This window comes from Octopus sinensis, linkage group LG11 (genome assembly GCF_006345805.1).
Source record: "Octopus sinensis linkage group LG11, ASM634580v1, whole genome shotgun sequence".
Classification (NCBI taxonomy): Eukaryota; Metazoa; Mollusca; class Cephalopoda; order Octopoda; family Octopodidae; genus Octopus; species Octopus sinensis.
Genome location: NC_043007.1, coordinates 22,057,022 through 22,073,957, shown reverse-complemented (window position 1 = coordinate 22,073,957; position 16,936 = coordinate 22,057,022). Strand labels below are relative to the sequence as shown.

General features: G+C 41.5%; 1 protein-coding gene across 2 annotated transcripts in view; it reads right to left on the bottom strand.

Moving 5' to 3' along the window:
* Positions 1–493: 493 nt before the first annotated feature.
* LOC115217355 (uncharacterized secreted protein ARB_06907) overlaps positions 494–16,936 on the bottom strand; it is a 30,512-nt gene continuing 14,069 nt past the window's right edge. The window contains exons 8-16 of one of the 2 annotated variants that reach the window (XM_029787023.2): positions 16,309–16,579; positions 15,157–15,264; positions 14,442–14,526; positions 12,691–12,792; positions 12,262–12,393; positions 10,501–10,587; positions 9,507–9,682; positions 8,761–8,994; positions 494–693 (exon numbers count right to left, since the gene is read on the bottom strand). In XM_029787023.2, the coding sequence (XP_029642883.1) occupies positions 8,854–8,994; positions 9,507–9,682; positions 10,501–10,587; positions 12,262–12,393; positions 12,691–12,792; positions 14,442–14,526; positions 15,157–15,264; positions 16,309–16,579 (1,102 nt within the window). In that variant the 3' untranslated portion in view covers positions 494–693; positions 8,761–8,853. Of the gene's footprint in view, positions 694–2,999; positions 3,230–8,760; positions 8,995–9,506; positions 9,683–10,500; positions 10,588–12,261; positions 12,394–12,690; positions 12,793–14,441; positions 14,527–15,156; positions 15,265–16,308; positions 16,580–16,936 lie in introns of those variants that run through there. The other variant, XM_036507218.1, reaches the window with a different exon arrangement.

The following is a 16,936-nucleotide window of genomic DNA, read 5'->3' as shown; positions in this document are numbered from 1 at the left end:
AAACAAAATTATATCAATTAATGTTTTGCATCTTCTGGAATGTATCATTGTGATATGTTTTTAAAAGTTTCTTTTTATAATCATAGAATTCAGTTGTTTTTTTTTTCTTAAATATTGTCATATTTACACAAGAATTTTTTTTTTAAGAGAGAGGTTCTCTTATTTCATTTGGAAGTAAAGTAAATATCCACCCCAATTGTAGATGATTTGCAACATGTCTCCTGTTGTGTAAGGGCATTATCGTCTGCCTTAGTTTATTTAACCCTTTAGTGTTCGTATTATTCTGCCAAAATTAATTCTTTTTTATCCACATTGTTTTGAACAAATCATGTTTTGAACTAATCTTGTAGCGATGAGATTTTGATGAGGAAGCTGTTAATTTTTAAAACGATATTGTAGGGTTGGTGTGAGAGACCAGATCCGGCCACTTTGTACATAAAACAGGCAGAATACTTTTGGCCAGATATGGCCGGTTTAAATGCTAAAGGGTTAAAGATGACCATGTGGTTGTGGTCAGCAGCAAATATTTGTCTCAAAATGATGCAATTTGTGTTGTCGTTGTTATTTATTTAAGTAACGAAAATAATGGTGATGGTGATGGTGATTTCTAACATCAGCAGAAGGCCACAAATTATGTGGGGAGGGAACCGAAAAAAAAATTTAATCATCAATCCCAGTTTCTGAATATCGACCCTGGAAGGAAAGAAGGCAAAATTGATAGTGGTGGGATTTGAACTAAGAATGTAAACAGGTAGAACTAAATACTAAAAGACATTTTATCACGGTACCCTATTGTTTCTACCTCTCCACAGTTTTGATTATTATTATTGCTGCTGCTACTACTACTACTACTACTGCTGCTGCTGCTACCACTGACGCTTTTGTTTTGGCATTTTCATTATCAATTATTACCATCATTATTACTACAACTACTATTACTACTGCAGCTACTACTACTACTACTACTATGACTATGGCTGGTGGTACATGTATTTTTACATTGTTATGGAGAGGATTGCTTTGCAAATTTAGTCATTTACATATGAATTGTGGAAGTAATTCCTTTTAAATGGATACTTCTCCTACAACCAGCTGTTCAGCCAACTAATCCGAGTGTTGTACCTGTTCTGATTTGAGCAGACTGAGGTAAGCAGAGTACTTGATTTTATCTGAGGACACATATGGTCCACACTGTAAAGTGGTTGGCATTAGGAAGGGCATCCAGCTGTAAAAAAACCATTCCAAAGCAGACCGACCTTGCTGGTGCCGGTGCCACATAAAAAGCACTCCGTTCCCTCTGTAACGTGGTTGGAGTTAGGAAGGGCATTCAGCTGTGGAAACCATACCAAAGCAGACCTTGCCGGTGCTGGTGCCACATAAAAAGCACTCCGTTCCCTCTGTAACATGGTTGGCGTTAGGAAGGGCATTCAGCTGTAAAAAACCATTCCAAAGCAGACCGACCTTGCTGGTGCCTATGCCACATAAAAAGCACTAAGTTCCCTCTGTAACGTGGTTGGCATTAGGAAGGGCATTCAAATGTGGAAGCCATACCAAAAACAGACAGTGGAGCTTGGTGCAGCCTTCTGGCTTGCCTGCTCTCACCAAAACTTCCAACTCATTCTAGCATGGAAGACAGACATTAGATGATGATGATGACGACAATGTCGACTACGATGACAACACTATATACTGGTTGTAGCAAGTGAGATATTAAATTCCTGACATTCTTATTTCTTTATTGCCCTCAAGGAGCTAAACACAGAGGGGACAAACAAGGACAGACCAAGGGATAAAGTCGATTACACTGACCCCAGTGCATAACTGGTACTTAATTTATCGACCTCGAAAGGATGAAAGGCAAAGTTGACCTCAGCGGAATTTGAACTCAGAATGTAAAGACAGATGAAATACCGCTAAGCATTTTGCCCGGCATGCTAACATTTCTTATTTCTTTATTGCCCTCAAGGGGCTAAACACAGAGGGGACAAACAAGGACAGACAACCGAATTAAGTCGATTACATTGACCCCAGTGCATAACTGGTACTTAATTTATCAATCCCAAAAGGATGAAAGGCAAAGTCGACCTCGGCGGAATTTGAACCCAGAACGTAATGGCAGATGAAATACTGCTAGGCATTTTGCTCGCTGCCTTATTCATGACATTCTTAGCCAGACAGTAACTTACAACTTTATCCTCCTGACCATTGTGTATCCCCAAAAGTACCTTAAGAGAAATAGTAAACCAGGATGATATGAATAAAGAAGAAAGCATTGATGGAAACTTATAAAACATGCTTTGAAAAATAACTCGTTGAACAAGTTGAACCAGCAGTAAATGGTGAAAATAGTCATTTCTACAATAGGCACAAGGCCTGAAATTTTGGGGGACATGGGGCCGGTCAATTACACTGACCCCAGTACTCATATGGGTGAACTGAGCCGTGATGTCCTTCTCCCAACTCCACTTCCCAACTGGCGGAAATGCGCGGGCGGGCAGCTGAAGACCCGGGTTACGACGATCAAGGAGGATCTCTCCGTGCTCACGGGACCACAGGTGGTCGGCCCGCGCCGATGGAACCGTGACCGGCTCGCAATATCTCCAGTGAACTGGCGCAGGACCGTCGTGCGTGGGCTGCCATGGTTCGAGTAGAAGAAGGGTGGTAGAAGAAGCCGACTCGACCCGCCCAGGGTGAACGTCGCCACAAGTACAAGTACAAGTGCCCCAGTGCTCAACTGGTACTTATTTTATCAACCCCAAAAGGATGAGAGGCAAAGTTGACCTCAGAAAATGTAAAGCTGGAGGAAATGGTGCTAAGCAAGTTGCCTGGTGCCAAACAAGTTGCCTGGTGCCAAACAAGTTGCCTGGTGCCAAAACAAGTTGCCTGGTGCCAAAACAAGTTGTCTGGCGCCAAACAAGTTGCCTGGTGCCAAACAAGTTGCCTGGTGTCAAACAAGTTGCCTGGTGCCAAGCAAGTTGCCTGGTGCCAAACAAGTTGCCTGGTGCCAATTCTGACAAACCCAGCAGCGTGTAAAATGGTGAAGGTAATTTATGATAATCCAATTAAACAGTTGGGTTTTAATGTCTTGAAGTTGAAATAATGGAATATAGCAGGAAATAATTGAATAATTACATAAAAATAATAATTTTGAACAAGGAATGGAGTTCTGTCTGCTATAAATATTTAATTTCACAGCTTCATCTTAACATCAGTTCGGTCCTCCCGTCCACTGAATGTAAAAATATAAAAGAAAATTTTTTGCACTGCTTTACAGATTTCAGCCATCTTGCAGTATGTGTGGGTGTGTTCATGTGTATATATATATATATATATGTGTGTATGGATGTATATGTAAATATATATATATATTACGACTACCTTCTTTCTTGCACTTATCCTTATTCTTTCTCTATTCTTCAATTTCCATCTCATTGTATTGTCACTCATTCTTTCAGTATTCCCTCATTACCCTGTCTAGCTCAAACATTTTTTTCGTTTAGACTTGTCTCCAGGTTCATAGCCACTCTGATTTTTCAATTTTTCAATTTTTCGTTTAGTATTGTCTCCCGATTCATACAAACCCATTTGCTAGCTCACGATTAACAGAACCTCTTTACTCAGCTACGGTGTTATATAGCTATCAATAATGATATTCCCTCTGATTTTTCTGATTTTCAAACCTATTTATCTAATGTTTATTTATCGACAATGCCGTCCCCAGTCAAATTCCCTCACACCGCTTATTGTCACGTGTCCCTTGACCTCTCTCTCTAACTAACCGTATCTCTCTCTCGCTATGTCCCCCCTTCCCATAACCATCAACGCCATGGTCCTCTATGCCCCCCCCTCCCCAAAACCATCATCGCCATACATAAAAGAGCCATCGCATTTATCGTTAACCCCACTCGCTTCAAAATATCTAAAGAATACGCACAGATCATGAATGGCTAAAAGTTAAGTGAATCGTCCAACCTTGCTACGACTACCTTCTTTCTTGCACTTATCCTTATTCTTTCTCTATTCTTCAATTTCCATCTCATTGTATTGTCACTCATTCTTTCAGTATTCCCTCATTACCCTGTCTAGCTCAAACATTTTTTTTTCGTTTAGACTTGTCTCCAGGTTCATAGCCACTCTGATTTTTCAATTTTTCAATTTTTCGTTTAGTATTGTCTCCCGATTCATACAAACCCATTTGCTAGCTCACGATTAACAGAACCTCTTTACTCAGCTACGGTGCACCCGCCCTCCCACACCCACCACGCATGCCGGAAGTTCCTATTCTCTTCCATTCCGGGGTTGCTTCCCATGAAGACTGCAAATGCTCTCACCATCCATACCCCTCCCTACCCCTAGTCTCGACCTATGTAAGGTAATGTTCATACAGTGCAAAATATGAAAGGCTAGCGTTATGCAGGTTGTACTGAAGGCTACTTTACTACTTCATTTCTTGCACATGAATTCTGCCAAATGCGAGCTTTCTTTTCAGGTACACGAAGCTACTGTCCACCGTCCCAGGGTCTCTAGAGCCCATGCCTTCCACACCCTCAGGGTTGGCACCCTCAACGTTGGCACTCTGAAAGGTAGGTCTGGTGAGATAGTCGAGATGCTTGAACGGAGATGTGTGGATATATGTTGCATGCAAGAAATAAGGTGGAGAGGAGGATCAGCTAGGTTCCTCACAGGCAAGGAACGCAGGTACAAGATTTTCTGGGCAGGGAACACTGACGGGGTTGGTGGCGTGGGTATACTTATCGCTGAGAAATGGGTAGATAAAGTAATTGAGGTAATCAGAGTAAGTGACAGAATACTTAAGATTAGATTAGTGCTTCATCATAGTTTAGCAACCATTATATCAGCCTATGCTCCTCAGTCGGGGCTACCCGATGGACAGAAAGACCGATTCTATGACACTCTACTGCAGACTACCTCATTGACGAACGACAGAGACCTTATCTTTGTGGCTGGTGACTTCAATGGTCACGTTGGACGACATGCTGGGGGCTTCCATGGCGTACATGGAGGCTATGGCTATGGCTCCCGCAACGAGGAGGGAACCAGGCTGCTGGAGTTCTGCGATGCAAATAATCTTATGATTTGCAACACTAACTTCAGGAAACCTACCAGCCACCTAGTCACTTACCAATCGGGCCAACATACCAGCCAAATTGACTACATCCTTACAAGGCAAAGGGAGAGATGGCTGCTTATAAATGCCAAAACCTTCCCAGGTGAAGAATGTACCCCACAACATAGACTGGTAGTTAGTGACTTTAGGATCAGGACTAGGAGGACAACCAGAAGACGACAAATATGGAGAAGAAGGATCTGGAAGCTTAAAGATCCTGCAAATGGACAGAGATTTAGGGACATATTACTTGAAGCCTCTGACGAAGTAGAAGGGGATAGAGCATCACAGGGGGTAGAAGACAGCTGGACGTTTCTAAGGGACAACCTGCTGAGAGCCACTGACCAGATCTGTGGCTGGTGCAAAGTCCCCTCTCGACCTAGAATAACGTGGTGGTGGAACAATATTGTAGACAGGGCTATTAGAGAAAAGAGACAGGCTTGGAAGGTCTGGAAAAATGGGGGTAGCAGGGAATTGTATCAGACTGCCAAAAGAGAAGCTAGGAGACAGGTTTATTTAGCCAGAGGGGAAGCAGATAAGAAAAAATTTGCCAATGTTCTGCGCCGTGAGGACCAAAGACTGGAGGTGTTTCGTGTTGCAAGACAGTGTTTGAGAGAGAATCGTGATGTGGTAGGAGAGAAGTGTGTTCGCATGGAAGATGGTTCACTTGCGCTAAATGAGGATGCGAAGAGAGAGGTTTGGAGATGCCACTATGAAAGGTTGCTGAATGAAGAAAATGAATGGGATAAAGAGAGTCTGCCGAATGTTGACCCAACAGAGGGACCAGCTATCCGAGTTGATAGTTCTGTGGTAGCTAAGGCAATTAGAAGCATGAAGACAGGGAAAGCCCCAGGCCCATCAGGAATCACTGCAGAGATGCTCAAAATGTCTGGTAGTGTCGGCTATAGCCTAGTCACCCATATAGTTAATCAGGTGATACACAAAGGGGTCATACCCAATGACTGGTGTAGCAGTATAATAGTCAACTGCTACAAAGGTAAAGGTGATGCCCTAGATACAAATAACTACAGAGGTATCAAGCTGTTGGACCAGGTGATGAAGGTTACGGAGAGGGTCATAGCCCAACTAATTAGAGAGAGAGTTAGTTTAGATGAGATGCAGTTTGGGTTTGTGCCAGGGAAAAGTACTACTGATGCTATATTCCTGGTAAGGCAGCTGCAGGAGAAATACCTAGCCAAAGATAAGCCCCTGTACCTGGCTTTTGTTGACATGGAGAAAGCCTTCGACAGGGTCCCCCGATCCCTTATCTGGTGGGCAATGAGAAAACTAGGGATAGATGAATGGTTAGTGAGAGCTGTGCGGGCCATGTATAGGGACGCCGCTAGTAGGGTGAGGGTTGGAAATGAGTACAGTGAAGAATTCCGGGTAGAGGTAGGGGTCCACCAAGGCTCAGTACTCAGCCCCCTCCTATTTATCATAGTCCTCCAGGCAATAACGGAGGAATTCAAGACAGGATGCCCTTGGGAGCTCCTCTATGCTGATGACCTTGCTCTAATTGCTGAGTCGCTATCAGAACTGGAGGAGAAGTTTCAGGTGTGGAAACAAGGATTAGAATCGAAGGGCCTCAGAGTCAATCTAGCTAAAACCAAAGTCGTAATCAGTAGGAAGGTAGACAAATCACAAACACCTTCAGGTAGATGGCCCTGCTCGATCTGTAGAAAAGGTGTAGGTAGAAACTCTATAAGATGCACCAAGTGTAAGCTATGGACACATAAGAGATGCAGCAATGTCAAAGGAAGGCTAACTAGGAAGATGGTTTTTGTATGTGGCAGATGCTCAGGAACAATAAACACTGAAAATGCTCTGAGACCAACTTCCGTCACTTTCCAGGGAGAAAAACTAGAAATAGTTGATAGTTTCCGTTACCTAGGTGACCAAGTCAGCAGCGGGGGTGGGTGTGCTGAAAGTGTAACTGCTAGAGTAAGAATAGCTTGGGCAAAGTTCAGAGAGCTCTTACCTCTGCTGGTGACAAAAGGCCTCTCGCACAGAGTGAAAGGCAGACTGTATGATGCGTGTGTACGAACAGCCATGCTACATGGCAGTGAAACATGGGCCGTGACTGCTGAGGATATGCGTAAGCTCGCTAGAAATGAAGCCAGTATGCTCCGATGGATGTGTAATGCCGGTACTCACACTCGGCAGAGTGTAAGTACCTTGAGAGAAAAGCTGGACCTAAGAAGCATCAGTTGTGGTGTGCAAGAGAGACGTTTGCGCTGGTATGGTCATGTGGCGAGAATGGATGAAGATAGTTGTGTGAAAAAGTGCCACACCCTAGCGGTTGAGGGAACCTGTGGAAGAGGCAGACCCAGGAAAACCTGGGACGAGGTGGTGAAGCACGACCTTCGAACTTTAGGTCTCACTGAGGAAATGACTAGAGACCGAGACCTCTGGAAGTGTGCTGTGCGCGAGAAGACCCGGCAGGACAAGTGAGTCCACAACCCGTGGCCTTCTACATGGGATGGAGCCAGCCTACGTATGCATACCTTCCCTTCTTGGGACACAAAACTCTACTTGTGAAGACGTGTTGAGGCAAGTGAGGATCAGAATCGAAATCGATCAATGGAAATTGCGGTGTGCTACCAGTGCCGGTGGCATGTCGAAACTCTGCTTGTGAAGACCCATTGAGGCAAGTGAGGATCAGAATCGAAATGAAATCGATCAATGGAAATTGCAGATGTGTTACCAGTGCCGGTGGCATGTAAGAGAACTTTCCGTTTCGCGACCGTTGCCAGCACCGCCCCGTTTCGTGTCCGTTGCCAGCCTCGCCTGGCCCTCGTGCCGGTGGCACATAAAAGGCACCATCCGTTCGTGGCCGTTTGCCAGCTCTGTCTGGCACCAGTGCGGGTGGCACGTAAAAAGCACCCACTACACTCACGGAGTGGTTGGCGTTAGGAAGGGCATCCAGCCGTAGAAACACTGCCAGATTTGACTGGGCCTGATGAAGCCTTCTGGCTTCACAGACCCCAGTAGAACCGTCCAACCCATGCTAGCATGGAAAACGGACGCTAAATGATGATGATGATGATGATGATATATATATATGTGTGTATGGATGTATTGTAATATATAATATATATATATATATATATATATATATATATATATATATATGTATGTATATGTACAAATATATATATTATATATTATATATATATGTATGTATATGTACAAATATATATATATATGTATGTATGTATGTATATGTACAAATATATATATATATGTATGTATGTATATGTACAAATATATATATATATATAATATATATATATATATATATGTATGTATATGTACAATATATATATATATTATATATATATATATATATATATGTATTTACATGCACAAATATAATATATATATACATACATATATATGCATATGTATATATATATGTGCATATATATATAAATGTGTATGCATGTACATATGTATATGTGTGTGTATGTGTGTGTGTGTGTTAGGAAATTGGTAGACTGAAACAGTAGGTCTTTTTTTTTTTCTTCTTCAATGTAATATAATTCAAGAAAGGAAATAAATGTCAATACAGAAAGATAAGAAAAACAGAAGGAAGAAAGGGAAAAATTAAGAAAATAGGAAAGAATACTTACAAAAATAAATTATCAAAAAAAAAAAAGAAATTTCATTTCATAATCTTCAACATATACTGAGATGTGTTGAAAGGAAGATGTGAAAGCCATTTCCTATGCATGGCATGAACACGAAGATATGTCTGCCCTAAATTCCCATTCGTTGCCCCAAAAACCAGTGCAAAGAAATCCACCAGGGCCTTTCAGAGGAAACGAAGGACCCGTTATCACAAAATCAGGGATGAGATTAGAAAACTGAAATAGAAAGAAAAAAAAAAAAAGACAATGAAACTTATCAAAAATAATTTTTAAGGATATATTTAAAAAAAAAAAACATGCACAAAGTCACCTCCTCCAATTCTCTGTCCCCTCTCAAAGGATCTTTGTCTTGAAATTATTTACATCAAAAAGGTGCTTTCTTTCTATGAAAATCCCTATTTTTTACGATCTTTTGACTGCTGTGTCGCCATTTTTCGGTGTATTTCAACCAGAAAAATGTTCACTTAAAGAGAATAACAAGCTACATAATGCAAAATTTTTACTTTTCAAAAATTCCAATTCTAAAGGGTCGAAAAGAAAACAAGCCCGAGCAACGCTGGGCTATACTGCTAGTATCAGATAAGGTTATGACATCAAGAACACTCACTAGAACTGGTAAACCAGTGACGGTTGGCATTAGCAGGAATTAGATTGGAAATAAATAAAAAGACAATAAAGAGGTATTCGCAGTCATGTTATTGGGATGAAGAATAAAACAACAGACTTACAGGAGACCTACACATTGGTGGTATAGTAGGCGTTGCCAGAGAAACAATATCAAGTAATCCTTCAAAAGACTGACCCATCAATAACAACGCCAAGTTGTCGAATCCATTTGGTACCAAAGACAAGATTCCTGAACGTGAATACTTGAATTTGCATTTCTCCAAAATAATTTTATTATCTGTAGAATAAGAGAAAACAAGGTGAAAATGGCAGCAGTATACATTTGCATGTTCTTTTAAAATTATGGTAATGACCCAATGAATATAATCATGAATACAAGAAGCTGAAATGGGGTTCCTGCAAAGAGATGGCCATCTGTGGATGAGGGAGTCTCTCCAGGTCAAGCTGCTATTTCTCTGCATTGAGTGATCACAGTTCCAGTATTACAGAAATGTAATTAGAATGTCTGCAAGAAGAATCACGAGATGGATTCTTGAAGCCAGGCCAACTGGTAAGAGACTTTGGTATAGACCAAGAATGAAATGGTTGGATAATATCCGTAGACTCAGTTAGTCAGTGTGTGGGAATCCAGTAGAAAGTGTAATGACAGTTGCTTCTGATAGAACCCTATGGAGGGGGTGCCTGAAGACTTTATCCCCACAAGCCTTCCCGGAATATTGGATGGAAAAAACGGATGGAAAGAGTGGTTCTGTACAACCTGTATAAAGCCTTCCTGGGACAGTTAATGTGCTGAAGATCAATAATCTCCTAATATGATAATGAGAATAGTGTCTTTATATATTTGTATGTGTGTATATGTGTGTGTGTGTGTGTGTGTGTATATTTTAACATTGCAGGGTATGCGTAAGAGCCTGGATTTGGCTGGTTTAGACACAAAATAAGTAGAATATTTGGGCCTGATATGACCTGTTTAAATGGTAAAGGGTTACGAAGTATTTGCCCAGCATGGGGCTTGAACCCACGACCCCAAGATTAAGAGTTTTGTACTCTACCAACACAACTGGTCATGCAAGAAAAAATATGAAATATCATTACCTTCAATGTTTATAGGTATTTTTTTAAGAAATTCAGATGTTAAGCTGTTTTCTTTAGGGCCACCTATGATTATGAGGTTTCTTTTCTCTGAAATGAATATATACCATTAATAAGATAAGATTACTCGCAATATACACAATGTCTTTAGTCAACAGCAGTTTAAATAAAAATTAAATTTGATTTGTAAATTGTATCTATCATTCCTTCATATATAAACCGGATTCTTCTAAAATACAATACATCTATCCTCAATTATCAAGAGGATTTGGTTGTAAAAAATGTCACAGTAATAAATTGATCAGTGATAAATGAATCATCTCCCACGCACTTTCTAAATGGAACAAATGGTAGATTCAGCGATACCAACCCTGTGACCCACAGCAGTGAAGCTTCCGTTGTTATGTATTTTTTTTTTCCTTGATCTTAACTTTTCCTGTTGAAAATGCATTCATGTACACTTGGCATCCATGCTAACAGAGTGCAAAGAGCACCATACAAGTGTGAACGTTGACAAGGCACCATTCGAATGTGATCGTTACCAGCGTTGCCTTACTGGCACTTGTGCCCGTGCTAGTAGGGTGCCAAGAGCACCATCCCAGTGTGATCGTTGCCAGAGCAGCCAACTGGCTTCCGTGCCGGTGGCATGTAAAAGAGCATCATTCGAGCGTGATCATTACCATGCTAGCATGGGTTGGACAGTTCGACCGGGGTCTGGGAAGCCAGGAGGCTGCACCAGGCTCCAGTCTGATCTGGCAGTGTCTTTACAGCTGGATGCCCTTCCTAACGCCAACCACTCCGAGAGTGTAGTGGGTGCTTTTTACATGCCACCGGCACAGGTGACAGGCGAGGCTGGCAACGGTCACGATCTGTTGGTGCTTTTTACATGCCACCAGCAAGGAGGCCAGATGAGGCGGCGCTGGCAACGGCCACGTTCAGATGGATCTTTTTACGTACCACCGGCACTGGTATCACAACTACAATTTCCATTGATGTTTTTTTTTGATCGATTTCGATTTCACTTGCCTCAACAGTTCTTCGCAAGCAGAGTTTTGTGTCCCAAGGAGGAAAATGGCTATTGAATTGTACTCCGCTTGTGAACTTCTTCGTGTTCCAAATCCTTGAAACTACAAAAATAATTATAATAGGAGATGGAGATGTTCCACAGGTATCAGATGAAATGCTGCTAAGCATTTTGCCTAGTGTGCTAATGATTCTGAGAGTTCATTGCCTTCATCATCATCATCTTCATTTAGCGTCCGCTATCCATGCTAGCATGGGTTGGACGGTTCGACCGGGGTCTGGGAAGCCAGGGGCTGCACCAGGCTCCAGTCTGATCTGGCAATGTTTCTACAGCTGGATGCCCTTCCTAACGCCAACCACTCCGTGAGTGTAGTGGGTGCATTTTAAGTGCCACCGGCACAGGTGCCAGACGAGGCTGGCGACGGCCACAATCGGATGGTGCTTTTTACGTGCCACCGGCACGAGGTCAGTCGGGCGCGGCGCTGGCAACGGCCACGTTCGGATAGTTCACAGCTGTAATTTCCATTGATGTTGATCGATTTCCATTTACACTTGCCTCAACAGGTCTTCACAAGTAGAGTTTTGCGTCCCAAGAAGGAAAGGTATGCATAAGTGGACTGGCTACATCCCACTTATGCATACCTTTCCTTCTTAACTCAGGTAAATATTAAAAAAACATTTAAAACAGACTGTAGGAGAAATATAACATATTTTGATTGGGATTGAACCAGCTTAACTTACTTAGTTTTTCTAGTGGTACCTCAGTATCTTTAACAATGGCTGCTGAAGTATCCGATGAAAGCCAGAAGTGGTTGGAAATATATACAGCGAGTTGTAGTAGTATTTGGTTAGTAACTACAGAACCTAAAGTACCTGAAAGTAAAACATATTAAATTGAAATGTGTCTGAAATGGGTTTTTTTATTAATCGTTTTTAAATTTTTAAATCAGGAATAAAAACAGACTAAACCCTTTCATGGCCATATTTCTGTTGACATGCAATGCTTTTGTATCAATTAATTTTGGAAATAATGAGGAATTTAACTGGTGTTAGGAACATAAATTAATATGAAATTCTGATAGAAAGTTTAATTTAAAGATCAAGGAAACACTTGCGAAAACTGAAAATAAAAACTACATTGATATGAAAGTAAGAAAATCTAAGACATACCGGTTACTATCAAGAAGGGTTTTTCAGCCACACGTCTTGCAGGCCCATAATTACGATAGTCTCGGCTGGTTTCCCTGTTTTCAGTACATATAGACCATTCACCTTCAATGACAACAATATAAATAACAAAAATTATAATAAGCTTTGATTATTTTTTTGGGCGGGAAACAAAACTGAAGGAAAAAAAAACTCATAATAATAATAATAATAATGATAATAATGAAAAAATAATGATGATGATGATGATAATAATAATAATAATAATAGCAGTGGCTCTCATGGCTTCTGATCTTAACTGATTGGAAGTGTTATCATGTACATTGTTTTGTCTTGGTATAAAAGATGGGCTACAGCAAATATTCTGCTCAAATGGTTGTGATGCATGTGCCTGGTGTACCCTTATCAGACAGGTTGTCATGATGGGTATACTGGGCTTCGTATATTTTACCCCAGTGTCACTTTGATGGCATGAACTGCTCTCTCACTCAATAATAATAATAATAATTTTCTTACTATAGGCACAAGACCTGAAATTTTGAGGGCGTGGAGTTGTCAATTACATCTGACCCTTAACCCCCAGTACAATTACATCTGACCCTTAACCCCCAGTACAATAATAATAATAATGGTTTCAAACCCGGAACCATGCGGTTGGTAAGCAAGCTATTTACCACACAGCATCTCATGTTATTTGGGTGAAGCCAGTCTCTGAGTTTCACCTGTATATTTACAGGACCTTCAGTCACAACTAGTCTGATGATTCTATGCATCTACAGGTGAAATTCAAACAAATGAAAGACGGACTCAACCAAAATAAAATACTAATTTCTATCATGCTGTGGCAAACTCCTTTTTATTTCAGTCAGCCCACACTAAATGTGTGTGTGTGTGTGTGTGTGTGTGTGTATGTGTGTGCGAATACATATACAGCAGAACCTTACAGTACAAGTGCACTATTGTATGAGTAATTTGCAGTACAAGCCAAGAATTGTACTCTCTTTTACTCTTTTACTTGTTTCAGTCTTTTGACTGCGGCCATGCTGGAGCACCGCCTTTTAGTCGTGCAAATCGACCCTAGGACTTATTCTGTGTAAGTCTAGTACTTGCTAACCAACCACATGGTTGCGGGTTCAGTCCCACTGCGTGACATCTTGGGCAAATGTCTTCTGCTATAGCCCCAGGCCGACCAATGCCATGTGAGTGGATTTGGTAGACGGAAACTGAAAGAAGCCTGTCGTATATATATATATATATATATATATATATATATGTGTGTGTGTGTGTGTGTGTGTTTGTCCCCCTAGCATTGCTTGACAACTGATGCTGGTGTGTTTACGTCCCTGTCACTTAGCGGTTCGGCAAAAGAGACCGATAGAATAAGTACTCGGCTTACAAAGAATAAGTCCCGGGTCGATTTGCTCGACTAAAGGCGGTGCTCCAGCATGGCCGCAGTCAAATGACTGAAACAAGAAAAAGAGAGAGAGAGAGTACTTATTCTATCGGTCTCTTTTGCCGAACCGCTAGGTTATGGGGACATAAACACACCAGCATCGGTTGTCAAGCGATGTGGGGGGGGGACAAACAGACACAAACACACATACTGAACCCAAAACTATGTAGTTGGGAAGCTAACTTCTTAACCACTCAGTCATGTCTGCACCTTATCTTAATCAAATTTATGAATAGTTGCAAAAAAAAAAACCACTCCCAAACAACCATAAAATGAACCATGAGAAATAAGTGAAGTTAACCTTCAGCTCTGCACAGGTGTTCTTTATCAGGTGTGTTCATCATCGTGTGCACAGAGGTTGGAGGAACAGTGAAGTCAGCATCAACCTGAAATAAAAAGAAACAAAACGTAACAGCAACATAGAAAAATGAAATCCAGTCAGACACACAAACACACACACACACACATCATCATCATCCTCATCATCGTTTAACGTCTGTTCTCCATGCTAGCATGGGTTGGACGGTTCGACCGGGGATCTGGGAAGCCAGAAGGCTGCACCAGGCTCCAGTCTGATCTGGTAGTGTTTCTACAGCTGGATGCCCTTCCTAACGCCAACCACTCCAAGAGTGTAGTGGGTGCTTTTACATGCCACCGGCACAAGGGCCAGTTTCATGGTAGTGGCATCGGCCACGTTCGGATGGTACTTTTTACGTGCCACCGGCACATACATATATATACACACATATATATATACATACATATATATATATATATATATACATATATATGACAGGCTTCTTTCAGTTTCCGTCTACCAAATCCACTCACAAGGTTTTGGTTGGCCTGAGGCTATAGCAGAAGACACTTGCCCAAGGTGCCACGCAGTGGGACTGAACCCGGAACCATGTGGTTGGCAAGCAAGCTACTTACCACACAGCCGCTCCTACGCCTGTATATATGTATATAAAGAACTTATTATATTTTAGACAGTAAAGTACCATAACCATACTTACAACAACATTAACTGATGTCCAGTTTATTGCTCGATTCAAACTTTTTACAAGCTGGAATTTAGCAACATTCGATGTTTGCAGTTGAAGAGAGTCTCCAGTTTGATTGATCTGTCCAATGACAAAGAAATATTGATTAAATTCAAGTTAGGAAGTGAAAAACTGTAGCATTTAGAAAAAAAATTTTTTTTGTGAAATAAATCATTATTAAACTGGTGGTTATATTAACATGAAATTAACATGAAATTTCAAAGGAAGGTTTTAATTTAGAACACTTTAACCCTTTAGCATTTAAACCAGCCGTATCCGGCCAAAAGTATTCTGCCTGTTTTATGTTCAAACTGGCCAGATCTGGTCTCTCACACCAACCCTACAATATCGTTTTAAAAATTGACAGCTACCTCATCAAAATCTCATGGCACCAAGATAATGCCTGATTAGTTCAAGGCAATGTGGATAAAAAAGGATTAATTTTGGCAGAATAATGCGAACACTAAAGGGTTAAAACAAGAAGTTTGTATCACAGAACAAAGGGTGGTCACAGGTAGGTTGCCTTGAAAAGGATTAACTCATTTTTGATAGTGGGGTATTTTTCTGAGTTCTTCATCATCATCGTCGTTTAGCGTCCGCTTTCCATGCTAGCATGGGTCGGACGATTTGACTGAGGGCTGGCAACCAGATGGCTGCACCAGGCTCCAGTCTTAATCTGGCAGTGTTTCTACAGCTGGATGCCCTTCCTAACGTCAACCACTCCGAGAGTGTAGTGGGTGCTTTTTATGTGCCACTGGCACAAGGGCCAGTCAAGCAGTACTGGCAATGACCTCGCTCGAATCTTTTTACACATGCCACCGGCACAGGTGCCAGTAAGGCGACGTTGGTAATGATCACGCTCGAATGGTGCCCTTTTACATGCCCAGGGTATGGAAGCCAGTTGACTGCTCTGGCAATGATCACAATGATCATGCTCGGATGGTGTTCTTGGCTCCCTACTAGCACAGGCATAAGTACCAGTAAGGTGACGCTGGTAACGATCATACTTGAATAGCCTCTCTGTCAACGATCACACTCGTATGGTGCTCTTTGCACCCCGCTAGCATGGATGACAATGATTTTTACTTTACAGACTTAAAGGGGTTAATATATTTGTTTACTTACATCTATGGTGGTTGTTCGGAAAGGTGTAATTTGTTGCAGGACACGAATACCATGGACAGATTCTCCAAAAGCAGGGTTAAGTGTCACCAGAGTATGATGGCCATCGACTGGACGTTGAGAAGCAGTGATTGAATACTGGTTACTACTAGAACAATGCTCTTTGTCAACACTACAGCTTCCTGAGCTTTTACTGACCTCTGGAATGACCCCGTGTTTCTGTGCAAATGACCTCAACTGTTGGTCATGCACAGCACCTCCATCATTGACAGACCTGCAAAATGTTGAAGAAAAGGGCATGATTAATCCTTTAGCATTTAAACTGGCCATATCTGACCAAAATATTCTACTTGTTTTAAGTTCAGACTAGACAGATATTTCTTTATTGCCCACAAGGGACTAAACATAGAAGGGACAAACAAAGGGATTAAGTCGATTACATCGACCCCAGTACGTAACTGGTACTTAATTTATTGACCCCGAAAGGATGAAAGGCAAAGTCGACCTTGGCGGAATTTGAACTCAGAACGTAGTGGCAGACGAAATACCGCTAAGCATTTTGCCTGGCGCGCTAACGTTTCTGCCAGCTCGCCACCTTAAGTTCAGACCAGACAGAGTTGGCCTCTCACAC